Below are 16,216 nucleotides of genomic sequence, written 5' to 3'. Positions count from 1 at the left end.
CTGCGTCATTAAGAATATGACAGAGCTCAGTTTCTTACAGACATTATTAATATGTTTTTTACATTTCAGTTCATTATCCACAAGAATACCAAAGAATCTAGCAGGTTCTACTTCTTCCAGCCTTGTTCCATCAACCTCTAAATCCATGTCTACATTCTTTTCCTTGTTTTTAAACACTGCATACATAGTCTTTTTTAGACTTATAACCAGTTCATTTTCCAACAGCCATTGAGCTGTGACATTTGCAGATATGTATGCTCTTCTCTCAAGCTGTTCCATATTTTTTCACTATTTAGTATTGTCATGTCATCAGCATACGATATTTTCTTTTCTTCCTCCTCAACACCTATATCATTAACAAATACATTAAATAACAATGGCCCCATTATCAAACCCTGCGGCACTCCATATTTGATGGATTTGGTTTCTGATTGGTATGAGTTTCCTAATGATACATACTGCTTGCGGTTGCACAAGTATGATTTTATCCAGTCACCTGGTTGCCCCCGAGTGCCATAGTTGCCTAATTTTTGTATCAGCATTTCATGGTCAATGGTGTCAAATGCCTTTGAAAGATCCAGAAACATTGCAGAGACAACCTTTTTCTCATCTAAGGAATGCAAAATGTATTCTGTTAGACTGACAATTGCTGATTCTGTAGATCTACCCTTTCTGAAACCAAGTTGTGAGGGCATGAGAATGTTATGTTTGTCAAAATAGTTAACTAATCTGGTATACATAAGCATTTCTAGGATTTTTGAGAAACTTGATATCAGTGAAACTGGTCTGTTGTTGTTGGGATCACCCTTACACCCTTTCTTGTACACTGGCACTACCTTCATTATCTTCAGTTTACCGAGCGAGGTGGCGCAGTAGTTGGCACACTGGACTCGCATTCGGGTGGACGACGGTTCAATCCCATCTCCAGCCATCCTGATTTAGGTTTTCTGTGATTTCGCTAAATCATTTCAGGCAAATGCCGGAATGGTTCCTTTGAAAGGGCACGGCCAGTTTCCTTCCCAATCCTTCCCTAACCCGAGCTTGCGCTCCATCTCTAATGACCTCATTGTCGACGGGACGTTAAACACTAGCCACCACCACCAATATCTTCAGTTTTCTGGAAAAATTGCATCTCTGAAAGAACAGTTTGCTATGTTCAGCAGTGGTGTTATTGTCTCCTCACATACCAGCTTTATTACATGATTTGATATTTCATCATCACCAGCTGATTTCTTGGACTTCAGTTTCTGTATAGTTTTCCGTAATTCATCTTCTGTGACTGGTCTTAAGAACATAGTACTGCATGATCTTTTTGGTACCTTAATACCCTTCTGTTTTTGACTATTTCTTTCCAATTTTAGGTTTTCTGCTACACTGATATAGTTATTATTCAGTATGTTTGCTGTTTCCATACCATCTGTGACCACTGTGTTGTCTTTTTAATTGACCTAATACCTTCTTCTTTGTTTGACCCATTTTTTCCTTTCTTTCAGCATTGATTGCATTCCAAGTTGCCTTTGCCTTGTTTTTTGAGTTCGTTGTACAGCAGCTTAGTCATCTATCTTTCCCATTCGTGTCTCACATTATCCCACTATCCCGCCCTTGCCTTGTGCAACCTTCTCTACCACCTAGTCTCTCCCTACATCTATAGGGCCAGGCAACAGTTCTAAACAATCAGTGTTGCCACAAATGCTGTGCCCTGTGTTTGGGTGTCTGTGTGGTTGTGTGTGAATGTATGCATTTTTATTTTGTTAATAGTTGTAATTTTCAGCAACTGTAGTACATATTTTTAAAAATGAAATTCAGTCATCAGTTGCAAATATATTTTTATTGTGCTTTATACTAACTAATTTTCTGCGATATACTTCTTACACTTCACATAAATGTATAGTAAAGGTCTAAAGATTTATAATATCGCTGATTTTATAATATTCTGAAGATGACAAATTAATTTGTCAAACTGGTAAAGGGTAAGAAAAATATATTTACAACTGAATGAAAAAGGTGTGTATTTTTTTACTAGAAACTGAAGCCACACCTCGATAGCTCGAAAGCTAGTGAAGACTGTTTTATGTTACATGTGTCTGTGTGCCATGCATTAGGCTGTTATAAGTGAATGGTTTCCTTTCCCTTATTTTTCATGTTGTTTCATTGAAGAATTTTCATCTGCACATTTATATATGTGACCCAGTCATACTTTAATGTGTGTTGATATCATTACGGCAATTTACTGTCACTTTGCAGAGCTGATTACTGTGCTTGACATGGCTTGGTAGGACTTATATACCAGTACATCTTTGTGTACCCTCATTCGCATCCTCTCTACATGTAGGGCCCTCTCATCTTGGGATCTGAGTGACCTACACTTCCTTTTAACCATCCCCTACCCGTACCTTTCCCTTATTTGAGGAAGGAATTGTTATTTCAAAGACTAGAAAATGTATCATTTTTATGTGTGTCTGTCGACAGTACTACACATTTTACCTCCTGAATGTAAGTGATACTATTGTTATCACTTGTGTAGAAGTCCAACCACACTTACCAATTAAACACATAAATGTGTATTGTCACATTATCAAATACAGTGTAGATTGATGCCTAGACTGACTGTGAGTATTAAAATTGCACAGAACATCTGTCTCTGACTGGAACTGGCACTAGATCTGTAGTGTACACAGGGTTGTCCTTAACACTTCAGTAATCATCACCGAATAATGATTCATTATTGCCCCTTTTAGAGGTACAGATTTACAATGAAGACTTAAATATTCACAGGATTTGAGGTATGGCAGCATATTCTGATAAACAAAGAAAACATATGAAATAATGCTTTTTGTTGGATATTAACTTGTTCTACACAAAAATTCATGTCTAAACAGTGAATTTCGAAATATTCAAATTAACTTTTGAAATATTCTAATTGCAAAAAAAAAATAAATAAATAAATAAAAATAAAAATAAAAAATAAAAAAAATAAAATAAAAATTATTGTTGCTTTCTTTTAGAAACTTCCAATGTGAATGTTTGAAATATTTACATTTTGAATGATCAGCCATCTTGTCGATATCTTTTTCTAGAAATTTCTGTAATATAAATTTTTGTATTTCAATCAAACATTATATTATTCTTTCTTCTGGGTCTGAAGCTACTAATCTGGTTAAGCTGAAAATTATATACACAAAATTTTTATCTGCATAATGTTTTAACTTGCATGTGAAATGAGATGAGAAAGTGTGCTGTCTTGATTTCATATTATTATTTTAATCAATCTTGGAGAGTGGTTAATATGTGTGACAGTAAGAAATGTAGTCACAAATTTAGGTCACATAATAAAAATACCATGTATCAAATGCTTAGGTAATCTCAGGTTATCGTGTAGTTCAATTAAAAAGTGTATTTCCAACTCCTATATGTATCTGGTTCGAAACACTACATTAAATAAACTTCCTGATCTTGCAGTTACATGTCAATTAGAATCAAGTATCCTAGTTTTCAGAACTGTTAGTTCCATCCTCAAGAAGGAAAGAGGAGTACAGTGGAAAAGATTAGAATGAAGGGGCAGGTCAATCAGAAATCAGGATTAGAGGGCTCAAGCAGACAACAGTGAAAGGGGAGGTGTCAGAGAGAGAGGAAGACATCATAAATAGCAAGGTTATTCTAAATGATGGCCCCATTTTCAAAATTTAGTATGTATTCAATTACAAATCCAAAATGAACAAGCTTTATGCCAATAAAAAGTGGAAGTTTCAAAGTTCTTGGCGGGCAGCAGCTGGCAGGCTGTGATGATGGTTTCAGAAGTGTCCGGTAGAGTTCACACAGCAATAGGGCCATCATTCTGTTTCACTGTCAGTTGTGAGTGAGATGGTGACAGTGAGCACAAGGTTTTCTGCGTTCTTGAGTTTGCTGTTGTGTGTGTGGGATGAGTTTGGCTACCAAGATGGTGTTTGCCATGCAGCCAACGGTGGCCACATTGAACATTTATGACATTTACCACATTTCTAGTTATTAAAAACTAATTAATTACAAATTATTAAATGTATTAAACTGATCTCAAACATTGTGGGAAAAAACTTTGGAGCTTCCTCGTTTCATTAGTATAAAGCTTGTTCAGTTTGGACTTGTACTTGAATAAATATGAAGTTTTGAAAAGTGGTCCATCATTTACAATAACCCTGTGTATTAAGATGTACTAGACCTGCTGCAGAGATCATAGAACTGAGTGGTAAGTTAAGATGGAGCGAGAGAAATGAGAAGTGAGTGAATACTGCAGTTATGAGGTAAGAGAAATGTGGAAGAGAAGAAGGGGTAAAACCAAGAAGGCAGAGAGAGAGAGAGAGGGGGGAGGGGGGGAGGAGATCTGTGGTGGGAGGGGGTATACAATTTGGTTATTCGAATGTATTGTGCAATGCATGAGCTGTTTGTAGGTACATATTTGAAGTCTTGGTACACGTTGAAGTTGTGCAGTACCTTAGCATATTGCTAGAGGAGCTTAAAAGAAATGGTGGTAATTCAATTTCTTCATGTGAAAGGTATCAAAGCTGCAACAGTTTTAAAATTCAAAAATGTGTAGCGTTCCAAAATGAGATTTTCACTCTGCAGCGGAGTGTGCACTGATATGAAACTTCCTGGCAGATTAAAACTGTGTGCCCGACCGAAACTCGAACTCGGGACCTTTGCCTTTCGCGGGCAAGTGCTCTACCATCTGAGCTACTGAAGCACTACTCACGCTCGGTACTCACAGCTTTACTTCTGCCAGTATCTTGTCTCCTACCTTCCAAACTTTACAGAAGCTCTTCTGCGAACCTTGCAGAACTAGCACTCCTGAAAGAAAGGATATAGCGGAGACATGGCTTAGTCACAGCCTGGGTAATGTTTCCAGAATGAGATTTTCACTCTGCAGTGGAGTGTGCGGTGATATGAAACTTCCTGGCAGATTAAAACTGTGTGCCCGACCGAGACTCGAACTCGGGACCTTTGCCTTTCGCGGGCAAGTGCTCTACCATCTGAGCTACCGAAGCACGACTCACGCCCGGTACTCACAGCTTTACTTCTGCCAGTATCTCGTCTCCTACCTTCCAAACTTTACAGAAGCTCTTCTGCGAACCTTGCAGAACTAGCACTCCTCTTCGTTTCGGTGGGTCAGATGGTAGAGCACTTGCCCACGAAAGGCAAAGGTCCCGAGTTCGAGTCTCAGTCGGGCACACAGTTTTAATCTGCCAGGAAGTTTCATGTGTAGAGTTGATGGAAAGTGTATGTCACCAATGGATTAATCATGGGGCACAGTGGTTAGAGGGCACAGATGCTTCTGTTGTGTCCAAGAAGTTTGAATGATGAAAAATGAAATGGCAGACCATTGGTGTGTATAGCATTAGAAATGGACGTTTTGGCATTCAAGGCATTTAGTGGAAAAAATTAAAATCGCCCATGACAGGATTTCAACATTTTGAACATGACGAAGGTTACTGCCCGCTGGCTTCCACCACTGCTTACACTCACTCAGAAAGCTCAGCAGAATGAGGCTGCAGCAGAAATGATGTGGCTGTGTCAGGCTAATCTGGGTGATTTCTTTAGGTGTGTGATCATCATGAATGAGTGCTGTGTGTGTCACTATGACCTCAGGTGCAATGCATGCAGTAGAAACATGTGAGTTCACAACTGCTGACTAAGGCAGAGGCTGTACCAGCATCAGAGGAGGTTATGCTATATAGTTTTTGGGACTGCCATGGTTTGTTGCTAACAGTTTATACTCATAAGGGACAAATGGTCACATGAAAATAATACTGAGATCTTCTGTAGAAGTCGTGGGAGGTTGTTAGAAGGGTTTTGATTCATGACAACACACCAGCTTTTTTTGTAGAAAACAAAGTCAAAGCCTTTGAATTATCAAATTTTCCTCGCTTCCGATATGCTCCTGACATGGCACCCAATAATTTCCTCTTTCCTTAGCTGAAGAAACCTTTGCGTGGCAGGAATTTCCAGAATGATGGCAGAGTGTACCCACTGAGTATTGATACACGGCTTTCCAGTTTCAACCTATTTATGTTTTGAGAACGGGTAAGTGTAAATAGTTCTTAGACTTCTACGAGAACAACATGTACTATTTGTATTCATTTGTATAATCAATACTATGAATGTAGTCACAAATATACAATCTGTGGGAGCAATAAGACAAATAAAGTAATTTAGTGTTTTTTACCTACAAGATTACTGTACAAGTGTTGATTAATTAAAAAAGTATCCACAAGACTCTCGCTAATCTGGCCATTCCTTGCACCTGTGTGTGCCAGATTAGTGGAAGTGCTGCGTTATTGAGAATGTCTGAAATTTAATTTAGGCACATAGGTACTATATCTTATTAAATCCAAAGCTACATTCATTTTCATAGAAAACTTAGTTCTTGAATGTGAATGTGTACAGTAGTATCACTCACTATGAAACACATCCCAAATTTTTAGTTGTCGCAACAGTGATACACAATGCCAGCATTCAACCACTTTACAAGCATCACATCAGTGCTGCATGTATGTGGTTGATGAATGATGTATTCGAGGAAGATGCAGCATCAGCAATCTGCGAAATCTTCATCCTATCTCTTCCTGATCATTGCTTTTCTACACACTTTTGATTATGTCTCCATGTGTTAAAATTTTTCTATTTCCCAGTTTTCCTCATTCAGTCACTTAGCATCATATTCTTTATCAATTTCTCTTCCTCCTGGAATTTACAGCATTGATTAACATTGTAATTAACTGGCATCATTGTCACACTCAATAATTCGTTGTTTTGTGCATCATTTCTGCTTGACTGCCCAGAGGCTGGACTGCTGAGGGCCAGATTAGTGAGAGTTTAGTGTATTAGTAAATTTCTGTGCAGAATATTATTTTCATCCCTTCTCAGCCTTTTGTTTCTCACATAAAGGTTTTAGATATTTATGTGATGTACAATACTACATATTTTAAATTCCAAGTAAATGACTGTTGCTGTAAATCTATATGCTATAAATCAGATGTACAAAGTAACAAACACACTGTCTATTATATGACCAAGGCTACAAATGGATATACATCTTTCATTTTCAAAGTACTGGATGCATCTACAGAAATGCCTGCATATTGTGATAGTTTGTGATAGTATATTTAAACATATTAGTTGTACTGTAACCTTTTCTCCATGAGTGCAGTAAGCTTGTATTATATTGATGATTACTGAATGTGCTTGATTTTTATACAAAGATTTGTGTTTCAGATGGGCAAGCATACCTCTTTCATACCCAGTCAGCTTTCTTTTTTCTATTCCAAGTACAGCATTTGTGACTTTGGGCTGTGTCAACTTATTTCTTGGTGTTATCACAACAGTTGCTACATTTATGTTGGAGTTAATGGATGATGAGGTATGTACAGTATATTGTGCTGTCCAGGCTGCAGTGTGACATTTTTTTGTATTTTTCAGTTCTTGTAATTTACTGGACAATTTAGTAATTAAAAAAGCAGACTTATACTAACAAAAATAATTGTTAATATAAATTAGTTTTCTTGGTCAATTTCAGTTGGATTTGTAGTGAGATGTCACCATACTTGAATAGGGATAATTGAATTTAATCTTTTATGAATTTATTTTTCATCACAATCTTCAGTCAGGAAAATTTAACATATTGAAGTAGTATATTATATGACTGATATTTACTATATCTTCACAGTAAGGACAATTGATTTCTACTCTGTGTATGTTTTAATCTTCAGTGTGATTTGTTGTTGCTCAACAGTAGTATTGCAAATAGACAAAAGACAAAAATAAAAGTATGAAAAAATATTATAGTTCCTTTCTCAGGGAGGAAACAGAAAAAGGTTCCATTGCTATGGCCAGAATTGTCTCATCTTGAGATCTGAGTGCCAAATTCCTCCTTTCTTATCTTCCCCAATCCCTCTCCATTTCTCCTTGAAGAAGGAACTAATATTTCCAGAAATGAGATAGTTTCTTGTCCATTTATGTGTGTATATAAGCATTCAATTTTGCTTCCTAAGGGTAAGTACTGGCCAATGATTCTGCCTCCTTGTAATTTTTTTTAGTGTTTTCGAGTGAAACACACACACACACACACACACACACACACACACACACACACTACTGTTCTGTATGAACTTGTTCTGAAACAGTCTACAATATTATTATATCTGAGAACTGTGTTGTGCCCAGCTTGGTACATTCATCATAATGAACAGTCCTTCAACTTTTTGATCATAAACATGTTTCCACGAAGAAGCACAAATGTAATAAACATCTTGAATAGTGCTAAATTAGTTTTGAAAATTAATTAGACAGGTTTGCACTTTGTGAAAAATCACAAGGGAATTTTTAATTCCTTTTACTTATTTTTATTATTATGTACATTTATAGCTCATACAAACAGAAACAGAGTAAAGCTAATTCATGAATTATATTTTGAATAAAGCTTAATTACTTGTTGCTAACTCATTTTATCTTTTAACTGTGTCATCCATTTGACATCCACTACTGGATAAAGATGTACTTTTGGTTATTCGGTGAGTTATTGACTTCAGATATATCCTTCCATGTTGCTGTCGCATATTTTTCAATGTCATTTATCCCTCTTCTTTAAAGTCGTCATCTCAGTCTTTTCTTACATCTTAAACCTACCAAAGAATATCCATGGTCCACTAACCACTCACCTGACTATGTATGCTTCCCAGCTGCATTTCACTCATAATTACATCTGTAACGCCTGTTTTTGGTGTAACAAAATGGTGTTATTGCACAATTCTTAAGAGGATGCAAAATATGTTGATAGTTTGGAAAACCAAGAAGTGCCTTGACATCACAGTGATGATAGTCAGTCATTTTGAGTATTCACCAAGAAAGTCTGTAATAACACCAGTGTTCAGTCAGCTGCCCTCTACATCTACAGCTACATGACTACTCTGCAATTTACAGTTAAGTACCAAGCACCAAACCACTTTCCCACTACGTCAGTACCATTCCACCATCAAACAGTGAGTGGAAAAACAAACACTTAAATTTTTCCATTTGAGCTCTTGATTCTCTTATTTTGTTATGATTATCATTTCTGCCTATGTAAGTGGGCATAAACAAAACATTTCCACATTCAAATGAGAAAGCTGATAATTGAAATTTCATGAAAAGGTTTTGTTGCAGTGTTGTTTTAACTCTCCAGCCAGAAGCAGCTTGGATGTGTTTGTCCAACACTTTCCAGACATTTTTGCAGACTGTGTGGTTATCGCTTTGGACATAATTTATGAGCTGTTTGTGTGTCTGAAGCCACTATTTTCTGTAGAATCTTTTTCTGTTGCTCTGAACATTGAGAGTTGTATCTTACATGTTCTCAAGTCTCATGGCTGATGGAAGCGGACCTGTATGATGGCATCATACAATATATACCAGGTACCACACTGTTGTAAGCAACAAACTTTGCTAATAGTTTATGGTAATATTATGAAAGTCATGTCTAAGCTGCAACAAAAATCTGTAAATGTGATTTTCCACTAAGCCCTGATGAATCTTCTCATCAAATAAAACTGCAATTACACTATTAATTGTGTCAAATATGTTATGCTACTTCACTTACTGTATAACTAATGTCAGCATTTTTTACTACTGGATTGTTGTTGTTGTGGTCTTCAGTCCTGAGATTGGTTTGATGCAGCTTTCCATGCTGCTCTATCCTGTGTTAAATTTTCTAACCTACCTGCCCGATTAAGGGATCTGACATTCCACGCTCCGATCCGTAGAACACCAGTTTTCTTTCTCCTGATAACGACATCCTCTTGAGTAGTCCCCGCCCGGAGAACCGAATGGGGGACTATTTTACCTCCGGAATATTTTACCCAAGAGGACGCCATCTGCATGCCCTCATGAAAAATTACGGCCGTAGTTTCCCCTTGCTTTCAGCCGTTCGCAGTACCAGAACAGCAAGGCTGTTTTGGTTATTGTTACAAGGCCAGATCAGTCAATCAACCAGACTGTTGCCCCTGCAACTACTGAAAAGGCTGCTGCCCCTCTTCAGGAACCACTACTACTGGATATCATTTGAAAATGGAGATGATTGTCTGAAACTGCTAATGGCAATAGGATAATGCAGTTGTGTCAAATTCATTCCTTCAGTTATCACTCAGTGCCTGCACACTGGCCGAGCGAGATGGCGAAGTGGTTAACACACTAGACTCACATTTGGGACAATGACAGTTCAAACACGCCTCTGGCATTCTGATATAGGTTTTCCATGATTTCCCTGAATCGCTTCAGGCAAATGCTAGAATGATTCCTTCGAAAGGGCTCGGCCAATTTCCTTCACCATCCTTTCCTCATCCGATGGGACAGATGACCCATTGTTTGGCCCCTCCCCCAAACCAAACAACCAACCAACAAGCGGGCTGTCAACAGTAGAAAAGATTGTAACAATTTACATTCAGTTGTGAACCAGCAGTCGTGACAGAGAGCCTATGTTCTCAATATGTCAAAACGAGCAGTGATATCTGGTGACAAGACTGATGGTATTGAATCCAATGATGGTTCTGTAAGTTTTGGAAGTGAAAAAGGAAGTTCCAAGAAAAACTTAAGAGACAGCAGTGAAGAACTGGAGGAAGATGATGAGTTTGTCATGTTTGGCACGTGTGGGATGAAACTGATGTTGAATAATTTTCCTCCTGCTCCACCAGCCTTCCCTTTTACTTCAACCCTGGGAGTAAACACAGATTTAGAAACAAATGCTGCACCACTTGAGTATTTTGAAATATTTCTTGATGATATGCTGATTTGTGTTATGGTAACTGAAACAATATTATAGATATGAATACCAGGAAATTTCCGAATCGTCCAAAAATATGAGTTGTTGTACAAAGAAATAGGTGGATGCTAATGAAGATGAAATGAAAGTTTTCATTGGTATTTTGTTACTGCAAAGTACAGCCACTTCACTTGAACAAGAATGAACTGATCCAAATCCAAAACAATTTGTATCCCGAGATTTTCTTAAGTCATGCCACAAGATTGAGATATGCACCCAATTCCAAAATTATGAGTGTTTGAAGTTACTGAATATGTACAAAACATGTCCAGCTCAGCTTTAGTTCCACAAAGGAATGCTAGCATGGATGAAAGCTTATTATTATTCACAGGAAGGCTTCATTGGAAACAGCATATACCAAAGTAAAGATCTCACTTTGGTATAAAATTATTTGTTCGGTGTTAAGCACAATGAGATTACTTTAGAACTTAATACTTTATGTAGGTAAAGTAAACCATACTTGGATAAATATGAGGGATATTGTGTGTCCACCAAAATTGTTTTAGATATAATTGATTCTCTATCAGACAAAGGCTATTGTGCAACAAACTGGCAATTTTAACACACCACATGAACATGCCAATTATTTGGTAAAATGCAGAACATATGTCTATGGAACCCTTCAAGCAAATAGAAAGGCTCTACCAACTGTGTTTGGAGCCCTAAAATTTAAGAGAGAAATCAGAGCTCACCAAAGAGGCAGAGTCGTGGTCCTAAAATAACAAGACAAATAAAAATTTGCACTTTGGGCACTGTACACATCATCACACACAGTAGAAACAAAAAGAGGTGATAAAATCAGTAAGCCTCAACTGATATTCAACTATCACGCTACAATGGGCATCATTGACAGAGCTGATCAATAACTTTCATATTTTGAGACCACATGGAAACAGCAAAAGAAGTATTACAAAGAAATATTTTGGCATCTTATTGATCACGCTTTACTCTATGCAATTATTATATTAAAAAAATAAATCAGTATGAAGAAAACAATTTTGGAACTTAGAATGGAAGTAACTGAAGTGGTTTTCAAGAAATACATATGTGTGTTACCTTGACCCATACAAGGAAATTCAAGAATAACAATACTGCCAGAAAGGCACTTCATATCTCACATACCTCTGAACCCAATAAAACAGGAAATGTGGGGGAGGTATGCTATATGCTGTTCCAGAAGAAATGCTGATGGGGGAAAAATACAGGCAGAAACAAGAACTTTGTGTGAAGAGTGCACCATGGGCTTGTGTATGGAACCTCGCTTCAAGCTTTACCACACTCACAAATTTTTTTAATTAAGTTTCTCCTGTGTTTATAATGTTGAATGCAATTTTCACATTTCCCTCATTATGTAAGTTAAATGCCAATTAAAACTCACTTCAAATTCTGTTCTTGATTTTTTGTTACATTCCTTTAATACTGTCCGTACAACTATTCTAACTATCTACTAAAAATTCCCCATGACTTCATACAGAAAAATCGGAAAATCACCCACATTTGGAGGACTAATGTCTGCCACCCCAACTCTTGCATCACATCTGAGATGCTCTCCCCTATTTTCAGTAACACAGATCTAGCTGCCCTTCTTTGAACTTTTTCATTCTTCAAGGATCCTATGTCGCACTGCAGTACTCTACCAGAATATGGACAAGAATATTGTAGGCAATCTCTTTAGTAGATTTGTTGCAGCTTCTAAGTGTTCTGCCAATAAAATGCAGTCTTTGGTTCACTTTCCCCACAACATTATCTATGTGATCAGTCCAGTTTAAGTTGTTCCTAACTGTAGTTCCTAGGTATTTATGTGAAGTGGCAGCCTTTAGAGTTGTGTGATTTATCGTGTAAGTGAAGTGTAAGAGACTTCTTTTAGTACATATGCAGATGACCTCACACTTTTTCTTGTTTTGAGTCAATTGCCACTTTTTGCACCATATGGATTCCAGATAAACAGTCCAAAGAATTAACTTCATTTTTGATTTGTAGTATTTTGTTTTTGAAGTGATGTTTACTGATTTGATTTCCAAGTCTACTTCCAGAAGTCTACTTCCTTTTGTTATATGTGGTATAGTATCTGTGATAAGATAAAAGAAATTATTCAAATAGAAAAAAGTTTAATTACACTCCTGGAAATGGAAAAAAGAACACATTGACACCGGTGTGTCAGACCCACCATACTTGCTCCGGACACTGCGAGAGGGCTGTACAAGCAATGATCACACGCACGGCACAGCGGACACACCAGGAACCGCGGCGTTGGCCGTCGAATGGCGCTAGCTGCGCAGCATTTGTGCACCGCCGCCGTCAGTGTCAGCCAGTTTGCCGTGGCATACGGAGCTCCATCGCAGTCTTTAACACTGGTAGCATGCCGCGACAGCGTGGACGTGAACCGTATGTGCAGTTGGCGGACTTTGAGCGAGGGCGTATAGTGGGCATGCGGGAGGCCGGGTGGACGTACCGCCGAATTGCTCAACACGTGGGGCGTGAGGTCTCCACAGTACATCGATGTTGTCGCCAGTGGTCGGCAGAATGCATGTGCCCATCGACCTGGGACCGGACCGCAGCGACGCACGGATGCACGTCAAGACCGTAGGATCCTACGCAGTGCCGTAGGGGACCGCACCGCCACTTCCCAGCAAATTAGGGACACTGTTCCTCCTGGGGTATCGGCGAGGACCATTCACAACCGTCTCCATGAAGCTGGGCTATGGTCCCGCACACCGTTAGGCCATCTTCCACTCACGCCCCAACATCGTGCAGCCCGCCTCCAGTGGTGTCGCGACAAGCATGAATGGAGGGACGAATGGAGACGTGTTGTCTTCAGCGATGAGAGTCGCTTCTGCCTTGGTGCCAATGATGGTCGTATGCGTGTTTGGCGCCATGCAGGTGAGCGCCACAATCAGGACTGCATATGACCGAGGGACACAGGGCCAACACCCGGCATCATGGTGTGGGGAGCGATCTCCTACACTGGCCGTACACCTCTGGTGATCATCGAGGGGGACACTGAATAGTGCACGGTACATCCAAACCGTCATCGAACCCATCGTTCTGCCATTCCTAGACCGGCAAGGGAACTTGCTGTTCCAACAGGACAATGCACGTCCACATGTATCCCCTGCCACCCAACGTGCTCTAGAAGGGGTAAGTCAACTACCCTGGCCAGCAAGATCTCCGGATCTGTCCCCCATTGAGCATGTTTGGGACTGGATGAAGCGTCGTCTCACGCGGTCTGCACGTCCAGCACGAACGCTGATCCAACTGAGGCGCCAGGTGGAAATGGCATGGCAAGCCGTCCCACAGGACTACATCCAGCATCTCTACGATCGTCTCCATGGGAGAATAGCAACCTGCATTGCTGTGAAAGGTGGATATACACTGTACTAGTGCCGACGTTGTGCATGCTGTGTTGCCTGTGTCTATGTGCCTGTGGTTTTGTCAGTGTGATCATGTGATGTATCTGACCCCAGGAATGTGTCAATAAAGTTTCCCCTTCCTGGGACAATGAATTCACGGTGTTCTTATTTCAATTTCCAGGAGTGTATGATGGGGACTGAATTCAATAGTAGGAAAAGGAAGAGAAGAAAAAAGTGTAGGGGAATATTGACTGGGGGAAAGGAATGAAAAAGGAATCCACCTGGTAGAATCTTGCACAGAGCATAATTTAATCATCCCTGACACTTGATTTAAGAATCATGAAAGAAGGTTGTATATGTAAAGAGATCTGTAGACACTGAAAAGTTTCAGAGTGATTATATAATGGTAAGCTTTTAAACTGTAAGGCATTTCCAGGGGCACATATAGACTATGACCACAATTTATTTGTTGTGAACAATGGACTAAAACTGAAGAAATTGCAAAAAGATAGGAAATGAAGGAGATGGGGCCTGCAAAGTCTGAAAGAACCTGAGGTTGTTGACAGCTTCTGAGGGAGCATTAGGCAATTATTAGGACATGGGAAAGGAATGCGGTAGAAGACTGGGTAGTTTTGAAAGATGAAATTGTATGAATATCAAGAGCTCAGATGGAAAACCAGTCCTAAACAAAGAAGGGAAAGCTGAAAGCTGGGTGGAGTATATAATGTGTCTGTACAATGGAGATGAACTTGAAGGCGATATTACAGAAATGAAAGAGGTCACAGATGAGGATGAGTTGGGAGATACTGTGAGAAGAATTTGACAGAGCACTGAAAAACCAAAGTCACAACCAGGTCCCAGGAGTAGACACCATTCCATCAGAACTACTAACGTCCTTGGGAGGCCCAGTCATGACAAAATTTTTCCATCTCATGTGCAGAGACAGGCAAAATACCCTCATACTTCGAAGAGAATGTAATAATCCCAGTTCCAAAAAAGCAGGTACTAACAGTTGTGAATATTACAGAACTATCAGTTTAATAAGTAATGGTCACAAAACACTAACCAGATTTATTTTCAGAAGAATGGAAGAACTGATAAAAGATCAGTTTGGATTCTGGAGAAATATAGGGACACGTGAGACAGTACTGATCCTACGACTTGTCTTGGAAGATAGGTTAAGGAAAGGCAAACCTATGTTTATGGCATTTGTAGACTTAGAGAAAACTTTTGACAGTGTTGACGGGAATACTCTCTTTGAAGTTCTGAAGGTAGCAGGGGTGAAACATAGGGTTTGAAAGGCTATTTATAACTCTTGCAGAAACAAGGCAGCTGATATAAGAGTCGAGGGACACTGAAGGTAAGCAGTGGGTCAGAAGGTAGTGAGCTAGGGTTGCAGCCTATCACTGATGTTATTCAATCTGTACATTGAACAAACAGTAAAGAAAACAAAAACAAAATTTGCAGAAGGAATTAAAGTTCAGGGAGAAGAAATGAAAAATCTGAAGTTGCTGATGATGTTCTACTTCTCTCAGCAACAGCAAAGGATTTGAAGAGCACTTGAACAGAAAGGAGATTGTCTTGAAAGGAGGACATTAGATGAACATCAACAAAGTTAGGACAATCGTAATGGAACATTGTTGAATTAAATCAGATGATTCTGAGGGAATTAGAGTAGGAAACAAGACACTTAAAGTGGTAGATGGGTTTTGTTATTTGGGCAGCTCAACTGATGATGGCTGAAGTAGAGAGGATGTAAAATGTAGACTGACAAAGGCAAGAAAAATGTCTCTGTAGAAAAGAAATTTTTAAACATCGAATATTGATTTAAGTGTTAGGAAGTCTTTTCTGAAAGTATTTTTGTGGGATGTAGTCATGTATGGAAGTGTAACATGAATGATAAATGGTTTAGACAAAAAGAAAATAAAAGCTTTTGAAATGTGGTGCTACAGAGGGTGTGAAGATTAAATGGGTAGATCCTGAAGCTAATGAGGAGTTACTGAATAAAACTGGGGAGGAAAGAAATTTATTACACAAGCTAACAAGA

General features: G+C 38.9%; 1 protein-coding gene across 3 annotated transcripts in view; it reads left to right on the top strand.

Annotated features, from left to right (window-relative positions):
- The window catches only part of LOC126336982 (ATP-binding cassette sub-family A member 7-like), a 585,480-nt gene that overhangs the window by 463,753 nt on the left and 105,511 nt on the right, over window positions 1-16,216 (top strand). For all 3 annotated transcript variants that reach the window (XR_007565029.1, XM_050001219.1, XM_050001217.1), the window contains exon 37: window positions 7,246-7,390. Coding sequence is in view for 2 of the 3 variants with exons in the window: in XM_050001219.1 (XP_049857176.1) it covers window positions 7,246-7,390 (145 nt within the window). In the remaining variant the exon portion in view is untranslated. The remainder of the gene's footprint in view (window positions 1-7,245; window positions 7,391-16,216) is intronic.

This window comes from Schistocerca gregaria, chromosome 2 (genome assembly GCF_023897955.1).
Source record: "Schistocerca gregaria isolate iqSchGreg1 chromosome 2, iqSchGreg1.2, whole genome shotgun sequence".
Taxonomy (NCBI): Eukaryota; Metazoa; Arthropoda; class Insecta; order Orthoptera; family Acrididae; genus Schistocerca; species Schistocerca gregaria.
Note: the sequence above shows the minus strand (reverse complement) of the source record. Positions and strands in the feature narration are given on the sequence as shown.